This window comes from Onychomys torridus, chromosome 5 (genome assembly GCF_903995425.1).
Source record: "Onychomys torridus chromosome 5, mOncTor1.1, whole genome shotgun sequence".
NCBI lineage: Eukaryota > Metazoa > Chordata > Mammalia > Rodentia > Cricetidae > Onychomys > Onychomys torridus.
In genome coordinates this window covers 32,089,053-32,105,692 of record NC_050447.1, presented here as the reverse complement: position 1 = coordinate 32,105,692, position 16,640 = coordinate 32,089,053, and the positions used below count along the sequence as shown (strand labels likewise).

The 16,640-nt window shown below is 42.8% G+C and overlaps 1 protein-coding gene across 3 annotated transcripts; it reads left to right on the top strand.

Moving 5' to 3' along the window:
• The first annotated feature begins 2,865 nt into the window (after positions 1-2,865).
• On the top strand, positions 2,866-10,424 carry LOC118584514 (liver carboxylesterase-like). Of its 3 annotated transcripts, none has more exons than XM_036188812.1 (12): positions 2,866-2,941; positions 3,484-3,688; positions 5,288-5,426; positions 6,082-6,215; positions 6,297-6,555; positions 7,712-7,810; positions 8,072-8,212; positions 8,331-8,411; positions 8,646-8,790; positions 9,194-9,331; positions 9,751-9,823; positions 10,238-10,424. In XM_036188812.1, exons 1-12 carry the CDS (start codon positions 2,866-2,868, stop codon positions 10,422-10,424), a joined length of 1,677 nt encoding a protein of 558 aa, XP_036044705.1. The 3 variants fall into 3 exon arrangements, with proteins under 3 accessions (XP_036044705.1, XP_036044706.1, XP_036044707.1); XM_036188813.1 differs by having other exon boundaries at positions 6,297-6,559; positions 7,716-7,810; XM_036188814.1 differs by lacking the exon at positions 7,712-7,810.
• The last annotated feature ends 6,216 nt before the right edge of the window (positions 10,425-16,640 follow it).

Genomic DNA, 16,640 nt, shown 5'->3' with positions numbered 1-16,640 from the left:
GGTGCTGCCAGGAGCAGACATGTCTCACTGTCCAGAAAGTCTAAATTTTACAAGTATTTTAAATGCCATATTCTGTAGGTCTTTGAAGTATTTGAAGATTACCTATCTATCTGAAATATGTCTATTTATATCTAGAAGACTTAACTAACATGGCTACGAGTATGATTATCATAGATGACTAATTATTAATATATTTTTAATTATCCATTTCAATTTAAAATGAGCTATAGAAACATAATACCTTAAACACGATTAGAAATATACACACAGTATAACAAAATTAACTAAGTTTGTATCAATAGACTAAAATCCGTACCAATGTAAAACATTTTAAACAAGTTGTTGCTCTTTAGAAGTAAGTTCATTAATCTACCCTTTCATCCTATCATATCTATATCATATCCCCTTTTTATCTTTAGAAAAAGATTGCATTTATAATCAACCTGTTTTAAATAAAATAGTGGTTTTTCTCTGTCCCACACCAGAGGGCTCTTCTGATTTGGGACACAAGAGTCTCTTAACCTTTTCTTTTAGCAATATGTCTGGGTTTAGAGAAGGAGTGAGCCAATTCCATCTCCAAAGCCAGCTGGGAATTTGGGCGTAGTTTCTCTTACTACTTCCTGCTGGAGCAGGGTGCTATATCTTATGGGAACACAAAGAAAATTTTAGGATTATGGAATAGTCCATGAGGGTAAACCTCTGAGCCAGTTGCCTTGAAACCATTCTGGATGTTGGATCATCTGGGCCATGGTGTCATCAGAGACCTTTCAGGTGGTCTTGGCTGATCAAACCTGATGTATCTTAATCTGGAACAAATCCACAGCCTCTGGCTTTCTGTGGAAACAAAAGCAGAGACTCTTCCAAAGCAACATATCCTTATATCCAAATTTTGAAGTCAAGGTACCTTTAAAATTTACATATTTGTTTAACTCAACAGCTTTTACGATCAAATCTTTTTCTGCAGTTAAAAATCCCAAAGACAACATAAACCAGATTCTCTGTGTAATAGCCATCTTTGTAAGACTGAAACACCGCTGTGGCTGCTGGCTCCACCCACCTCAGCTTCCCAACATGGCAATGGTACAGTTTACTGCCAGCTCTGGGTCTGGAGCCATGTGTACCATCAACTATCAGAAGCAGTTCTATCAAAGCAGCGCATAGCCCAGAAACTTTTTTTTTAACTAGCAAAGGCTAAATCTACCACGCAGCAGAGTAAAGCGCCGCTTGTAAACTCCTCATTCCCGCCATACTGCAGGTCAGATGCACATGCCAGGAACCCGCCATAGTAGCTCAAACCAGCAGGCTGCCGCTAACTTGAGAGAGACAATTAGGAAGCTGTTTTTAACTCTGTTTTAGAATCTTTTTTCTCAGGTTTTAGGTGGAAACTCTTGCCTACATGTTGGATGCCATTTGTAGTTAGAGTTTTCCTGCCTGGCCCAGTCAGGACAAACCTCTCTTACCCGCCAGTCCCACAGTCGCTCAGACCCAACCAAGAAAGCACACAAAAACTTATATTGCTTACAAACTGTATGGCCGTGGCAGGCTGCTTGTTATCTACCTTTTCTATCTTAAATTAACCCATTTCTGTTAGTCTATACTTTGCCACATAGCTTGTGGCTTACCAGTGTCTTTACATGTTGCTTTTCATGGCGGCGGTAGGCAGTGTCGCTCTCCAACCTTCTACTTCCCAGAATTCTCTTCTCTCTTGTCCTGCCTATACTTCCGGCCTGGCCACTGGCCAATCAGAACTTTATTTACACAGAGCAATATCCACAGCAAGTCCTTCTATTAAAAACTTTCTCTTTTAATACAGTATACAAAGGTGAGAAATGGTCCTTGATCTGCCTCTGTGTTTCCCTAAAGCATTTTCTCTCAGTAATTAAAGGGCTCTATCTCCCATTTTCAAGATCTTGAAGATCTCAATCCCACCCTATATAAGAAACCTGTGCTATCCTAGGATACTACTTTTAACAAATGTCATTCATTGCCTTGAAGGCCAACCATAGGACCTCATCAAAATGGTGATTCTTGTAATGCCAAATAATCCTTAACACCAGAGAGTGGGGGATAAACTTCATCTGGGCTTAGGATCTGGGCAGAGAGAAAAGGCCTTCCTTTGAGTACAGGAAGGCTGATGTCTGGGATTACCACTAGGGCTGTGCTTCTCAACATGTGGGTCATGACTATATCTAGGATTACATATCAAATAGCTTACATTTCAGATATTTTCATTATGATTCATAACAGAAGCAAAAGTAAAATTATGAAGTAATAACAAAATAATTTTATGTTTCAGGTCACCAACAGCATGAGGAACTTTATTAAAGGGACACAGCCTTAGAGAGTTTGAGAATCACTGCACTAAGACCTGAAGGTGTTATTGAACTGCTGCACACACAGGAAGAGGAGCCAGAAATTCAGTGTCTTATAATGAAACCAGCATGACCTGACAGGGAGGGGACCTGCAGATCCTAAGATCACCATAAGGACAAGGGACCCTGAGGGTGGACTCACTGCTCTGAGTCCTGACAGCACAGAGGAGTCTTGAGGAAAAGGTCACAGCACTATGTTCAAGGACAGGGATTCTGGCATTCCAGAAGAACTTCAGCTGCCATGCTGTGTCTATCTCAGAGGCCAGGGAAAGAGCAGAAACAGCAGAGGTGGCTTTGCCGTCCTGCTGGCTATTGGCTCCCTGTGGCTTCTGCCTTATCAGTTCTCCTGCAATAAGAACTTTGCTCATGTAAATTTCCACACCTGCACCCCAAAAGGTACAAATTCCAGCCTGGGCAAGACCTATGTGCTCTGTTTCCTGTTGTTGTGAGACTGTCATCTGGTAGCAGCACAAAACTAGGCCTGGGATTCAACATGTCCCTTGATAGACTTCATGGCTGGTTGTATGCTGTGACCTGTGGGCTCCTGATTTTCCTCCTCCACGTGCATGGTGAGACTGTCTAAGTGAACAGAGGGAACCAGGGTCAGAGCTGCCCAGTTCTGCAGAGTCAGAGGCTGAGCTTGTGGGAAGGAAGGCACCAGGGAGAGTGAAGTTGGTGGAGGTGACAGATGAAAGAGTGGAATCTCCTGATGCATCCACCAAAGCCCACAGGATGGACTCTGTGGTACATGGAAGGTTAGAGATGTGTAAGGTTACCATGTACTGAGGAGCCAGCAGGAACAGGAGAGCAGGAGGGACATGATCCTCCTCCTCTGTGGCTAGAGCTCCTACTGACCTTGGATAATGAAAACAATTCCTTCATAATGCCAAGTGTCTCTGCACCTATAATTTTGTTGACTAGAGAAGTGCTCTGTCAATTTTCAAGAAGGCCAATGGACAAGATTTAAGGCCCTAAGTAATCCAGAAGACCTCATCTCCACACTCAAGAGCTGAACTGAGAGGACCCTTGTTATATTCCTCATGTACCACAGTGACAATGAGGTAAGAATTCCTAAGTGTGGTGACAACTGATGGCATCTCTCCACTTACAGGCCAGCACTCATCCAGCCCCATCAGGAACACACACACAGGGCAGGTGAGAGGAAGTCTTGTCCATGTGAAAGACAGTGATGTTGGTGTCTATACCTTCCGGGGAATTCCTTTTGCCAAGCCACCTGTAGGACCACTGCGCTTTGCTCCCCCTGAACCCCCTGAGCCATGGAGTGGTGTGAGAGATGGAACCTCCCATCCAGCCATGTAAGTTCTGGGGCCCAGGGTACTTCAGGCCTGAGCTCTAGGCCACACTGCAGTGCCTCCTCCATCTCAGCTCTAAAGCAGCTTCAGTCTGTACTGAGGGCAATCTGCCAGGCATGTTTATGATGAATGTGCTAAGGATTAGAGAAGAACACCTGTGCCAGGCTCCTGGGTCAGAGCTTGACACCTGCAGGGATTTAGCTGCAGGTACTGCTGTGAGGAGAGAGACTAAGGCCATTTCATTGTCCAGGTGCCATTGACTAAGGAACAATTACACATGTTTTCATCTGGAGACTTTATGGAAGAAGGAAGCACTTTGAGAGTCTTGGGGTAAAATGGAGAATGTCTCACTACCCTATGGTATTATCCACTCATCCCTGTAGTTCCTATGTGGGCTCAGATCCCCAATATTCAAGTGTCTTGGTTTGTTTTGTTGCAGTGATGGAGTACCCTGACAAAAGCAATGTAGTGAGGAAAGATTTTACTATGGGTCACAAATTGAGGTTATAATCACCCATAGGTGGGAAACCACAGGGGCAGAAGTTCAAGGGAGCTGATCACATCACATCCCCAATAAGAAACAGGGACTAGAGGAAACATATTGTTTTATGTTGTGTCATAGGTGCCACAATAGAGAGAGAAGCTTATCAAGATGCCAAGCCTTCATTTTCTGAAGGAGCAGAGGGGTACAAGTGTTTTGAAAAAGATTGACACTAAGCTAGCTCACTCCAGCTACTTTATTCAAGCATACAAAATGCTAATTATGGCTGGGAAAGGTTCCAACCACCAAAGTCATCTTGCCCTTGTTTCCCCTGGGAGCAGAAACCTACACAAATCTCAGTCTCTTTTGATTATAGCAAGCCATAATCAAAATTAAGAATGCCAGGTCAGCCAGGATTGCCTTGGGATCAAGGTCCATGCAGTTGCAAGCTCTCAAGTAGCACAAAGTACAGACTCTCCAGAGAAACAATATTTCTTCATGGTTTAAACAGTCTTGAAACAATTTCTCAGTCTCTACTATTAACATAAACATAGAAAGGCTTTGCTGAAACATTTCTCTCAAAGCCAGACACAAAGGGGTTCCATATCAGATATCTTGCATAACATATATTTACATTACTATTAATAACACTTGCATGTTACAGTTATTAAATAGAAACAAAATAATTTTGTGGTAAAGAGTAACCACAACCTGAAAAACTGTATTAAAGATTGAAGCATTAGGAAAATTTGTAACTACTGACCTAGACATTCCCTCATTAAGATCAATAATCAAAACTAACCACCACATAGGGTTTAAATAGTACAGAAGTGATTAATGGTAGGCCAGGAAGGCAGTCATTTTCATGGAGGTTACCAGCAGTTTCCACCAACTAGCTTTCAGGATATTACTATCCAACCAGACGCCACCATGAAAGTCCTGCTCCATTCCCAATTCCACAGAGCTGATGGCCTTTACCATGGTATTAAGGGACTTTGAAGAAGTATCATATGTTATCAAGGCATCGTGGAACACAGCAGCTGAAGGTGGCTGAGAGAAAATTCAGACAAAGATTTAAGTTTTCTCATAACATATCTTGGACTGTCTTCCATTTTCACCAGGTGTCTGCAGACTGATATGATGAAGTCAGAGATTTCAAAGGAGATTAATCTGATTGTGCCTAGCACTTCGATGTCTGAGGACTGCCTGTATCTCAATATCTACACACCAGCTCATGCCCATGAAGGATCTAACTTACCTGTGAGTGTCAGGCTGTGGTCAGCTGGGGAAGAGGATGTTTCTTTCTCTGGAAGATTAGAAGGGACAAAGTAATTCTGAGCTCCACTGTAGTTTAGATCCTGGTTAGTCTTATTTTATTGGGTTCAAGAAGGTCATCCCAGCCATGGTGAGCTGCTTAAACTTGGGTGTGTGACACAGAGCCCTGGGACTCTGAGAGGTAGGAGACTCTAGGTCTTTGAACAAACAAGGAATTCTAATCAACTTGAACCTGGCAGACCCACTCTGGAGAGCACTCAATGCCTGCATATTAACATCACCAAAATTTTTAGCTGCAGGTTAGTTGTTGTGCCAATGGGATCTGATGTCCCTTCTGATTAGCAATCAGGAAAGACACACATAGAGACACTCCATTTACTCTACTTTGATGGGTCTGAGGATGATGATGATATTACTTGTGATCTAGAGCCATTCATCCATGTTGAGATTTCATGTTGAGGAAGTTGGAATGGAAATATGCTTATAGGCCTAGAGTACCCCATCTAGACCATGTCTAGAAATCTTTAGGTTTGTGTGTTAGTTGACCAGCACAGAGATAAAGAGATTGATAATCCAATAGGCAGAACAGTTGAGGTTGGGCTATGTGTGGGCCTCCTATCAACTGTGTTGATGTCTTTAGGTGATGGTATGGATCCATGGTGGTGGACTGGTTGTAGGAATGGCTTCCATGAATGATGGATCCATACTGGCAGCTACTGAGGATATAGTAATTGTCTCTATCCAGTATCGCTTGGGTATCCTTGGCTTTTTCAGGTAATCCTTGGGCTGGGCTGGACATGGGGGCGGAGTATAACATGAAATAGACCTGTGATTCCTAATCCTGTCCATTCACAGCACTGGAGACCAGCACACCAGAGGCAACTGGGGCTACCTGGACCAAGTGGCTGCCCTACACTGGGTCCAGCAGAATATAGCCTACTTTGGAGGCAACCCTGGCAGGGTCACTATTTTTGGCGCATCAGCAGGAGGCACAAGTGTGTCTTCACTTGTTGTGTCCCCCATGGCCAAAGGACTCTTCCATGGAGCCATTATGCAGAGTGGAGTGGCCCTGCTGCCTGACCTTATCTCTGACACATCTGAGGTGGTCTACACAGTGAGTTCACTCTATAATACCAGGCCTTATTTGCTATTTCAGTCCTTGCCTGTGGTATCCTTGGTGTTGTGTTTTGTGAGGAAACAAGTATCTTGAGAAATAGTTTCTTTCCAGTAGTTTCTTTTTTTAATTATTATGTGTTTTAATTTTATACATCAGCCATGGTTTCCCCTGTCTTCCCCCCTCCTGCCCCCACACCCACCTTCCCCCCAGCCCCTCCCCTCCATTCCCATCTCCTCCAGGACCAAGACACCCCTAGGGATTCATTTAAACCTGGTGGATTCAGTACAGGCAGGTCCAGTCCCCTCCTTCCAGGCTGAGCATGTGTCCCTGTGTAAGCCAGCTCATGCACTAAGGACAGATCCTGGTCCCACAGCCTGGGTGCCTCCCAAACAGATCAAGCTATTCAATTGTCTCACTTATCCAGAGGGCCTGATCTAGCTAGAGGCTCCTGAGAGGCATAAAATTTACAATCCACTCCCTTTGCTTTATGTATACTGAGTATGTTATATGAGACCAAAGCTGTGCCCAGTGGCTTCTACCATTGGAAAAATTCATAGGCATAGTTTCCTATTTTGCTTCTTATTACTGTGAGAAAGATCATTGTCAAAAGCTACTTGCAAAGAAAAAGGTTTATTTCAGCTTCCAGTTTGTAGTCCAACTTGAAGCGAACTCAGAGTGGGAGTACAGGCAGGCACCTGGATTCCAGAACTCAAACAGAGGCCAGGGAGCAACACTGATTACTGCCTTGTGACCCATATTTATTCAGTTTGATTTCTTATGTAGCCCAGGACACCGGCCCATGGGTGGCTCTGCCTACAGTAGGGTGGGCCCTTCTGTATCAGTCGGGGGTAAGATGACAAGTGACACCCAAGGGTTTTTCTGACCTTCATAGGCAAAAATGACATACCATAACCATTGTCACACATGAACACTACACACACAAAAAACCAAAAACTAAATAAATATACAGGTAGAACAATACCTTTCCCAGCTATCACATAAGAGCAACAGAAAACGTAAATAATTCCACTTAAGTCCTTTCATACACAACAAAAAGTAGAATGTGGTATTTAGAGGCAATGACAACTACTTAGAATCAAGGAAACTGCTCCTGCTGGGAAGGATGAGCCAACCATATGTGTTCCATTTACAGACAGTGGCCAACCTATCTGGATGTGAGGCCAAGGACTCAGAGGACCTGGTACACTGCTTACGAGACAAGACTGAAGCAGAGATTCTGACTATCAACCAGGTTGGGAGAATTGTGTGGATTGGAGGTCACCAGAATGTAGGATTTTCAGTACTTATATTCAAATCAGTTAACTTACCTCTACAGGTTGGTGTCCTTATAGTACTGTGTGCAGAAATAACAGGATAGGCTAATTTTGATGTCTAGGTTCTTCTGGAGTTAGCATAGCATCCTGAGATGAGATAGGAAAATAGTGTGGATATTCAGTCAGCATCAGAATATTTATGTGATTGATCTTCAGCACTGACCCTTGATGCCCCATAGGTCTTCACTATGATCCCTGCTGTGGTGGATGGGATGTTCCTACCTAGGCACCCCCGGAAGCTGTTGGCCTCTTTGGATTTTCAACCTGTCCCCAGTATCATTGGTATAGACAGTGATGAATGTGGATGGGGAGTTCCCTTGGTGAGACCTAGTTCTAACCCCCTGGGAACCTAAACTCAAATGGTGGGTGTGGGAACTCAGAGATACACTGAGCTAGATCTAACCCACCTTATACTTAAGACTCTCCTCTGCCTTCCAGGCAAAAGGCCTTGATCATGTCATAAAGAACATAACCAGAGAAACCTTGCCAGCTATTCTGAAGAGCACAGCAGCACAGATGGTGAGAGACCTTGATTCCTGTCCTGACAGAGAGTGTTCCCATATATTCTTCTCAGACACTGTGCATGGGAATAAAGGCTGGTGTATGTGCATATTTCTATGTGGGCTCACCCAAAGCTTGTACCATTCCCCCTATATACTGTCTCATCCCAGGCCACATTCCTTATTCAGAGGCTGCTGCCTACCTATCCAAGAGCCTGCCTAACATCACTCTTCCTGATTCCTCCTGGTATAGATGTTGCCTCCTGAATGTAGTGGTCTGCTAATGGAAGAGTACATGGGGGACACTGAGGACCCCCAGACCCTCCAAGCACAGTTCAGAGAGTTGATGGAGGACTTCATGTTTGTGATCCCTGCACTCCAAGTAGCACATTTTCAGCGTAAGTACATCTGTAACAAGACCAAGGGCAGGGGGAGCTTAGAGCTGTGTGTCCCAGGTGAGCTTTGTAGTATCCAGGCCTGACCAAGCTTTTCATTAGGTCTCTGATACCAGGTAACTAAAGACACTTACCTCAGTAAATCCTAATGTCTAGAGTAAATGAATGGCATTTATCCAGGTCCAGAGGAAGAAACATATTAGTTATACTTGGTGTCTTGTCAAAACTGCTCATCTGGGAATGCTGGGGTCACTATTTAAAAAAGGTTTCCCATAGTCAATTCTCCAGCCTGGAGCTCACTATTCAACTATAATTCTAGTTAACTTTGGAACAAGGTTTCTTGTCAGCAAAGTTTAGGCGGAAAAGCTCCATGTGAGAAATCATTATGTCAACATATGTCTCACAGGTTCCCATGCTCCTGTCTACTTCTATGAGTTTCAGCACCAGCCAAGCTATATCAAGCATGACAGACCATCGCATGTGAGGGCTGACCATGGTGATCACCTTCCCTTTGTCTTTGGCTCCCACCTTTGGGGCATGAAACGTGAGTCTTCCTTGCTTTTCTTGAGCTGATTGGAGCCCCAGATGAGTTCCTGAGGGATTGCTGAGTTCTCAGTCCAGTTGAAGAAACTGAGGCTGTGGGAGAAAACAGGATCAAGTGTTCACTATTTCTGAGCTGAAAAAAAAAAAGACAAAACAAAGAAACCAACAAAACCTCTACCAGGATTAGGATATGAAACTTCCCAGTCTTGCTTGTGCTAGAAGAAATGAGAGCACTCTGGCATAGGGGTGAATTTGAGAAAATTTAAGTGGAGGCTCAGATGGATCCTGAATTCTAAGTGCTGAGGGGAGAGTTTAATCCACGTCAGGTTTCAGGTTCAGGCTATGGTTGCTATAGTAGAGCATGAGTTTCACCTGCATGACGGAGCTAACATTTAAACCCTTGTTTCCTTCTGTTTGCAGTTGACCTCACAGTGGAGGAGAAGCTATTGAACAGGAGGATGATGAAGTACTGGGCCAACTTTGCAAGACATGGGTGAGAATATGCCCTTCCCTCAACCTCTTACGGATAGGTCTGCATCCAGGCCTCCCATGAGGGTGTGCCTCATTAGCATGCATGGATCCTTAATTATACCACTGTGCTCCAAACCAGGTCATACTTAGGTAGATACCTTCTAGCTTCCAGTGACTGCTCATCCCACACAGACCTGGTTTGTGAGTCATAGTATTGTGGTACTGTACTTTAGACTTTCCCTCTGAGAAGGACACAGAAAACTAGACAGCTTCCCTTGCTTCATATGGACCAGACACTAGTGGTGACACTTGTATCAGTAGATGAGTCCTGTACCCTCTGGCCTTGGCCTACTCATCGACTTCTGTGACCCAAATCAAAGGACCAGGTCTTGGATGAGAGTGGCCTTACCCTTCCTTGTTGGTTGCATATCCACAGGAACCCCAACAGTGAGGGTCTACCCTACTGGCCAGAATTGGTCTATGATGAGCAGTACCTAAAGCTGGACATCAATCCTTCTGTGGGCCGAGACCTGAAGGCCAGAAAGCTGCAGTTCTGGACCAAGACTCTACCCAAGAAGATCCAGGAGCTAAAGAGAGCTCAGGACAAGCACACAGAGCTTTAGTGCTATATGACAGGAATGGTGTGTGAGGTTCAGGGGAGATGGGGTTGTCCAGAAGTTTCAAAGTCCATTTATTTATATTTATTCATTCTAACACTCACATAAGCATTTCTCAGTATTCACCCTTTCAGTCATGTATGACAAACCCTCTGTGTGTTACTCCTTTTCCTTCTGGACACGTTTTATTAGACTCAATAAATACTCTCATAATCATTTGGATGTGTGAGCCCCAACATTCCTCCATCTTACTTAACACTTCTTGTGATTAGGCTGTTACCATCCTTTCTTCCTTAATGAGGAAATTCCATGGAGTCTATCTGATAATCAAAGGGATTTATTCTGGGTTAACTCACAACAAACATAAAGGAGTTGGTTGTGGGATCAATGAGAGGTAGGGTGTGGTCCAATGAAGTTCTCTAGAGAACTCTGCCTTGATCCACAGCACCAGTATCCAGCATCCAAGATCACAAGGTAGCCAAGAGAGAGTGAGCATGTCTCATCCCAGGTCTTAAGGAGTCTCCCTCTCGGCAATGCCCTGGTGTGGCGGGGAGCAGATACCTAGCAGTTACCTGTTGCCTACTAGGGGTGGTGCTTCAGGGGTAAAGCACAGACAATCCTCTAGACTTTCTTCCTTCTTTTCTTAATTCCTTCCTTCCTTTCTCTCTCTTCATCTCACCCCTTCCTCTCTCTACACTCTTTCAAGTCTTAGGTTCTCTTCAAATGAAGCAGAAGCTTGACTACAGGGGATTTCTGTATCAAAATCCTGCATCCTGCCTCAGGAATTGCATGTTTTCTCCTATTTCTAAGTTGCCAATAAAAAATCTGATTTCCCCAAGCCCTGTTACCTTCATGAGTTCACAATGCTGTTCCCAAAAGATAATAAACTGCAAATTGGACTCTTAGTGTCTTGTGACCTCAAATATTTAGGGACGAGACAGGACGATTACATAACCCCAGGGCAAGATAACAAGACCCAGATCTCTGAAACAAATCCATAACCTCAGTAAGTTACAAACAGTAACAAATCTAGTTTTGTAGATTGAGAAATCCAGGGTCCAGAGGCCCACATATTTGCTGTGTGGTGAGAAACAGATCTCTGGCTAGAGGTCTCAAGGATTACATCTTGTGGGCTCTCATGGTAGAATTTGCAAACAATTGCATTCCAAGGACAACATTGGGTCCCTGCTGATTTGAACTAGGGGCAGGGAAGATTTCCCTGTTAGTGAGACTGAACATGCAGGTTGTTTCATTCTATATGTAGATCATTTATTGACATTCTTACTGCCTCTGCTTTTCAGTTCAGTTTACATAGTAAACTTCCAACAGGGAGTCAGAACATGTTTTAGACTTTAATAATTACCTCATTTTTAGTAGCTTGAGTGTGGATTATTTTTATGAGGCTAGGAATTGATTTAAGGGCTTGTGCATGTTAGGTAAGTGCTCTACCTGTGAACTATTCTCTCTGATTATTGTGGATTGTTTAAATGCAACCAAATTTTCCTCCACCAAATCTTCAGCCTAAAAGGGCAAAGCTCCAGTCTCCACCTTGTCTTACAACTTCCTCTCTTCATCCAGCCATATCACTTCCTGTTTTCTCCTCCCAAGTGCTGAGATTAAAGGTGTGTGCCACCACTGCCTGGCCTCTAGTGGCTAGCTCCACACTCTGATCTTCAGGCAAGATTCATTTGTTACAGCACAAACAAAACATCACCACATTTCCCCTTTTTTACCTAAAATAAAAAAAGAAGGGTATAACTAATATAAAATAAACTATGTACAATAACTATATACAATATATACAGGCAATAAATACATCAATTATGTATAGCCCATTAACATTTAAGAAATTCAGAGAAAATACTTCCTTAGTTATCCTTAGTTATCCTATCTTGGTGAGTCCAGAAGGTTTTGTATCTAATTCACTTTCTATTCTAATTTGTATTACCAAAACTATCTTTTAATGTCTCTCAAACTTATATACTTTATACCTCTTTACTGAATTTCCTTTATGAATCTGGTAACAAGAAAAACTATAACTGTAACTATAAAGTCTTCAACCCCATCAGAGACCCAAGAAGGAAATAATATTGCCTAAGTAAGCAGGAAGTGCAAGCAAGTGACTTCCAAAAAAATGTGAGAAATGACAGAAACAGCTGGCTGCCTGGATGGTCAGCCAAAATTCCTCTGCAATGTTGGGACATCCATTTTTGGCCTACAAGCCTAGCATATCTGACAAACTTATCTGTAAAGCAGAATATTCTAAAGGGCCTTCCTACCTTGTCCCACCTTCTTCTCCCCTTAGTGGTTTCACAGGTTCCCACCTCAGACTGTCCACCATTTCATATATCCACCAGACCTTACACATAAGTCCCAAAGCTTTGTTTCATTTCTTAGAGCCCCTCTTTGACCCCACCCACCATTGAGCTCATATTTTACAGGTTCACTCCTCCTGCCAGATGTGCACTAAGACCAACCCACAGGGGTTTCTCCCGTTACACCAGCCCCTGCACCAGCTTCAAGGACACCAACTAGGCAAAAACTGGCAGGTTGACATCCCCCACATGCCATTCATAGGTACAACACTTTTGACTCACAAAAATAAGATAGATAATGGAGTATTTTTTCTGAATTTGCCAAATGTTAATGGACTGGACATTATTAATGTAATTCTTGACTGTATATATTGTATATACTTATTGTATTTATTATATATGTTTTTTTCTTATATTAGTTATAACCTTCTTTTATTGTTTTAGACCAAAAAAGGGGAAATGTGATATATTGTGTACCCTAATAAAGCTTACCTGAGGATCAGAGGACAGAACCAGCTACTAGACTAGACACAGAGGCCAGATAGTGATGGCCCAAACCCTTAATACTATCATTTGGGAGGCAGAGATCTGTCTGGATCTCTGTGAGTTCAAGGCCACACTGGAAACAGAGCCAGGCAGTAGTAACACACATCTTTAATCCCAGTACTGGGAAGCACACATGACTTTAATCCCAGGAAGTGATGGCAGGGTGGAGAAAGGTATATAAGGTGCAAGGAAACAGAATCTAAAGCAGTTTGGCTGAGCCTCTTTTGGGTAAGGACTCAGAGGCTTTCAGTGTGAGGATTTGTGGAAACAGGATCAGCTGAGTAGGAGAGGTGGGGTTGGTTGTGGCTTGCTCTGCTTCTCTGATCTTTCACTTTTTTTTTTTTTTGGAGCTGAGGATCGAACCCAGGACCTTTCGCTTGCTAGGCAAGTGCTCTACCACTGAGCTAAATCCCCAACCTGATCTTTCACTTTTACCCCAATATCCGGCTCTGTGTTTTTTATTAAAAGACTACCTAAGATTTTAACAACACCCAGGCTTTGTCCTTGAGCTGCCATGGAGGCTGGTTGGCCTAGAATGTACTGATTGTGGGGGCTGGTTCAGTGGCCCAGGCTTTGTCCTATCTCCTTGTCCTTGCTGGCAGGAGCATCAGTAATTAATTGTTTATGTGGACAGGTATTGTTTAAATTTGTTTTTTCATGAAATATCTTGTTTCTTTGTCTATGGTGATGGAAATTTTTGATGGATATAGTAGTCTGGGGTGTCATCTAGTGTTTCAATGTGGGGTGGAAATTTCCACATAAGACCTAGCAAAGCTTAAAAAAAAGATTCTAAGCATACAAAACCAAAACCAAATGTAGCTTTCTGATAACCCCCTTTTCTCAGGTAGGCTTGATACTAGGGACAAACAGAGACATAGCTCCTTTAATAGGTAGCTTCCTTGGCTCAGTAGTAGCAGCAAATGGAGCTGTGGCTCTTTTAAGAGGCCCTGCTACTGAACACTTACATGGGGTTTATGAGCAGCATGCTATGTCCTACTCAGTGACATCATGGACCCAAAAACTTTCTAAAGCTGGGACAGTAAACATGATTCCCTCCTGTATCTCCACCATGAGGCTAAGTTCTTAGCAGACCAAGGAGGGAGCAGCCAGATGCCAATGACATGCAGCAACATGAGATAATCTGAACCATGCCAGTGACTAACATAGAAGTTTAAGATTCATCTCATATGATCAAAGAACAGTACAGATGCTCAGTAAAGACAGATTCAGATGGAAAAACCTCAAAATGGTTTACTGTCAACTTAAAAATATACATAGGCTTTGGAGAGAGAAGAAAAAGGATATATACAGTCAAAGAATAAAAATAGTTAAAAATAATAAAGTCCTTAAACAAAATGGTAGAGTAAAATAAAGTATATAAGCCAAGTAGAGAGGAAAATAATTGGGGAGACTGGATTCTGTATATCATTATGTTGTCTTTAAATTTTTTGACTGCTAATGAGTGAGTGATAACTATTAACAGTTATTTGATTATGAAAGCTGCTAGATTAAACATTAAATATAAATTTTAAATTTCTTGAATTCAAAATGGAAGTCAAAAGCTGTGTTATTTGGGGAAAAAAGTTATCCTTTTATTTCCACAGGAAATGAGAGGCAGTGGATTAATTCCGGGTTGATATGGATCAGGTTTGATTGGGGAAGACCCCTGGAAAATCCTTGCTACAGACATAAAAAAAAACCTAGAAAAACTATGAAACATATAACATATACTTTACCTGCTCAAACATAAAACAAAAAAATCATTGTTGTATAACACACAGTCTAAACTTGTATTAATACATAAACGTATAGCACCTTTAAAAGTTTATATATTTTCAGAACAAGAGAGTAGACACCAATGTAAACAGATGGCAGCATCTCAAAATGCCTCTGTTAGATTCTTCAGAATTCTGCATCCAAAACACCTTCAAGGCTGAGATGGTCAAACCTCACAACCTCCTCCAGTCAAGACTTAACAATTATCCTGATTTTCTCAAGGTTTCCCCAAAGACACCACTGACAACAAAAAACCAGTAGTCTAGAGAATGGCACAGACATTCCCAAGAGATGGATTTTGTTTATTCCATAGATTATGGATGTTTGTCATTGTTTAGGAGATTGGTTGCAAGCTGTTATTTGTCATAGTAAAAAAAAAAAAAGCTAAACAAATTTAAATTCAAAGATCTCTTTCTAAAGAAAAAAGGGGGATATAGTATAGGAATGATAGAAAAAATGGTTAGATTATTCAATCGACTTTAATCTAAAAACAACTATGAAACTCAAAATATTTTACATTGTATGGATTTTGGTTTATTGATACAAGTTTAAAGTTAATATTGTTATAATGTATGGAGGTTTCTACTCTTTTTAGGGTATTATGTTTATGCAGCTCATTTAAAAATGTAATGTAGCAGTCTCCACACCCTGCCCCCACACCCATCTGCCAGAGACCCCAGCCACTTCCTGAGACTCAGATACCAACCCTCAGCTCCCATCTGCCCCAGGACTCCCATCTGGACCAGAGGTAAGTTCCTGGGGTTATAGCCAGAGAGGCAACTGCCCTGGGTCTCACCGCTGGACACAGGGCATCCCAGGAGGACTTGACCAACTTGGCCCCAGTTTCTGGCCAATCAGCTGGCGATTGGCAGGCCCTGCGGGAAGGCTCCCATTTTCCAAGACTGCAGGCAGACCCTGCAGTCTCCACACCCTGCCCCCACACCCATCTGCCAGAGACCCCAGCAACTTCCTGAGAATCAGAGACCAGCCCCAAGCTTCCATCATGCCCTGGAACTCCCATCTGGACCAGAGACCAGAGGAACTCCCATCGGACAAGAGGTGCTCCCATCTGGACAAAATGAGGAGACCCCAGGGACTTCCCAAGACTCAGAGTCCAGCCCCCCAGCTACTATCTGGCCAGCACTCTCATCTGGACCAGCGCTCCCATCTGGACCAGAGAGAAGCTCCCTAAATGTGTCAGCTCTCTCTGGACCAAGTACACTGATAAGACCAAGAACGAACCCAAGAGGAGATGGGCAGAAGTCAAGGCAGAAGTACATACAACAAAATAAAGAGCAATACAGCATCACCAGAACCTAGACCTTCTTCAACAGCTAGACCTCAACATCATGGAATGGAAGAAGAAGACAAAGAAGACGAAGGAGGAGGAGGAGGAGGAGGAGGAGGAGGAGGAGGAGGAGGAGAAAACAACCTTATAAGTAACATCATGAAGAGGCTAGAGCCTTATATAGAAGAAATCAAAAATAAAGTAGAGGAATAGGCAAACAAAAAAATGGCAAGACCGCTATAAAAAACAAGAGAAAGGACAATTAAAGCAGAAGAAAACAATAAGTCCTTGAAAGAA

What these genes read in the sequence shown, in the direction of transcription:
- LOC118584514 (XM_036188812.1), top strand. Translation starts at nt 2,866, where the DNA reads ATGTCCCTTGATAGACTTCATGGCTGGTTGTATGCTGTGACCTGTGGG. An exon ending in GGAACCTCCCATCCAGCCAT is followed by an intron (nt 3,689 to 5,287) that starts GTAAGTTCTGGG and finishes CATTTTCACCAG; the next exon opens with GTGTCTGCAGACTGATATGA. An exon ending in CATCTGAGGTGGTCTACACA is followed by an intron (nt 6,556 to 7,711) that starts GTGAGTTCACTC and finishes TTCCATTTACAG; the next exon opens with ACAGTGGCCAACCTATCTGG.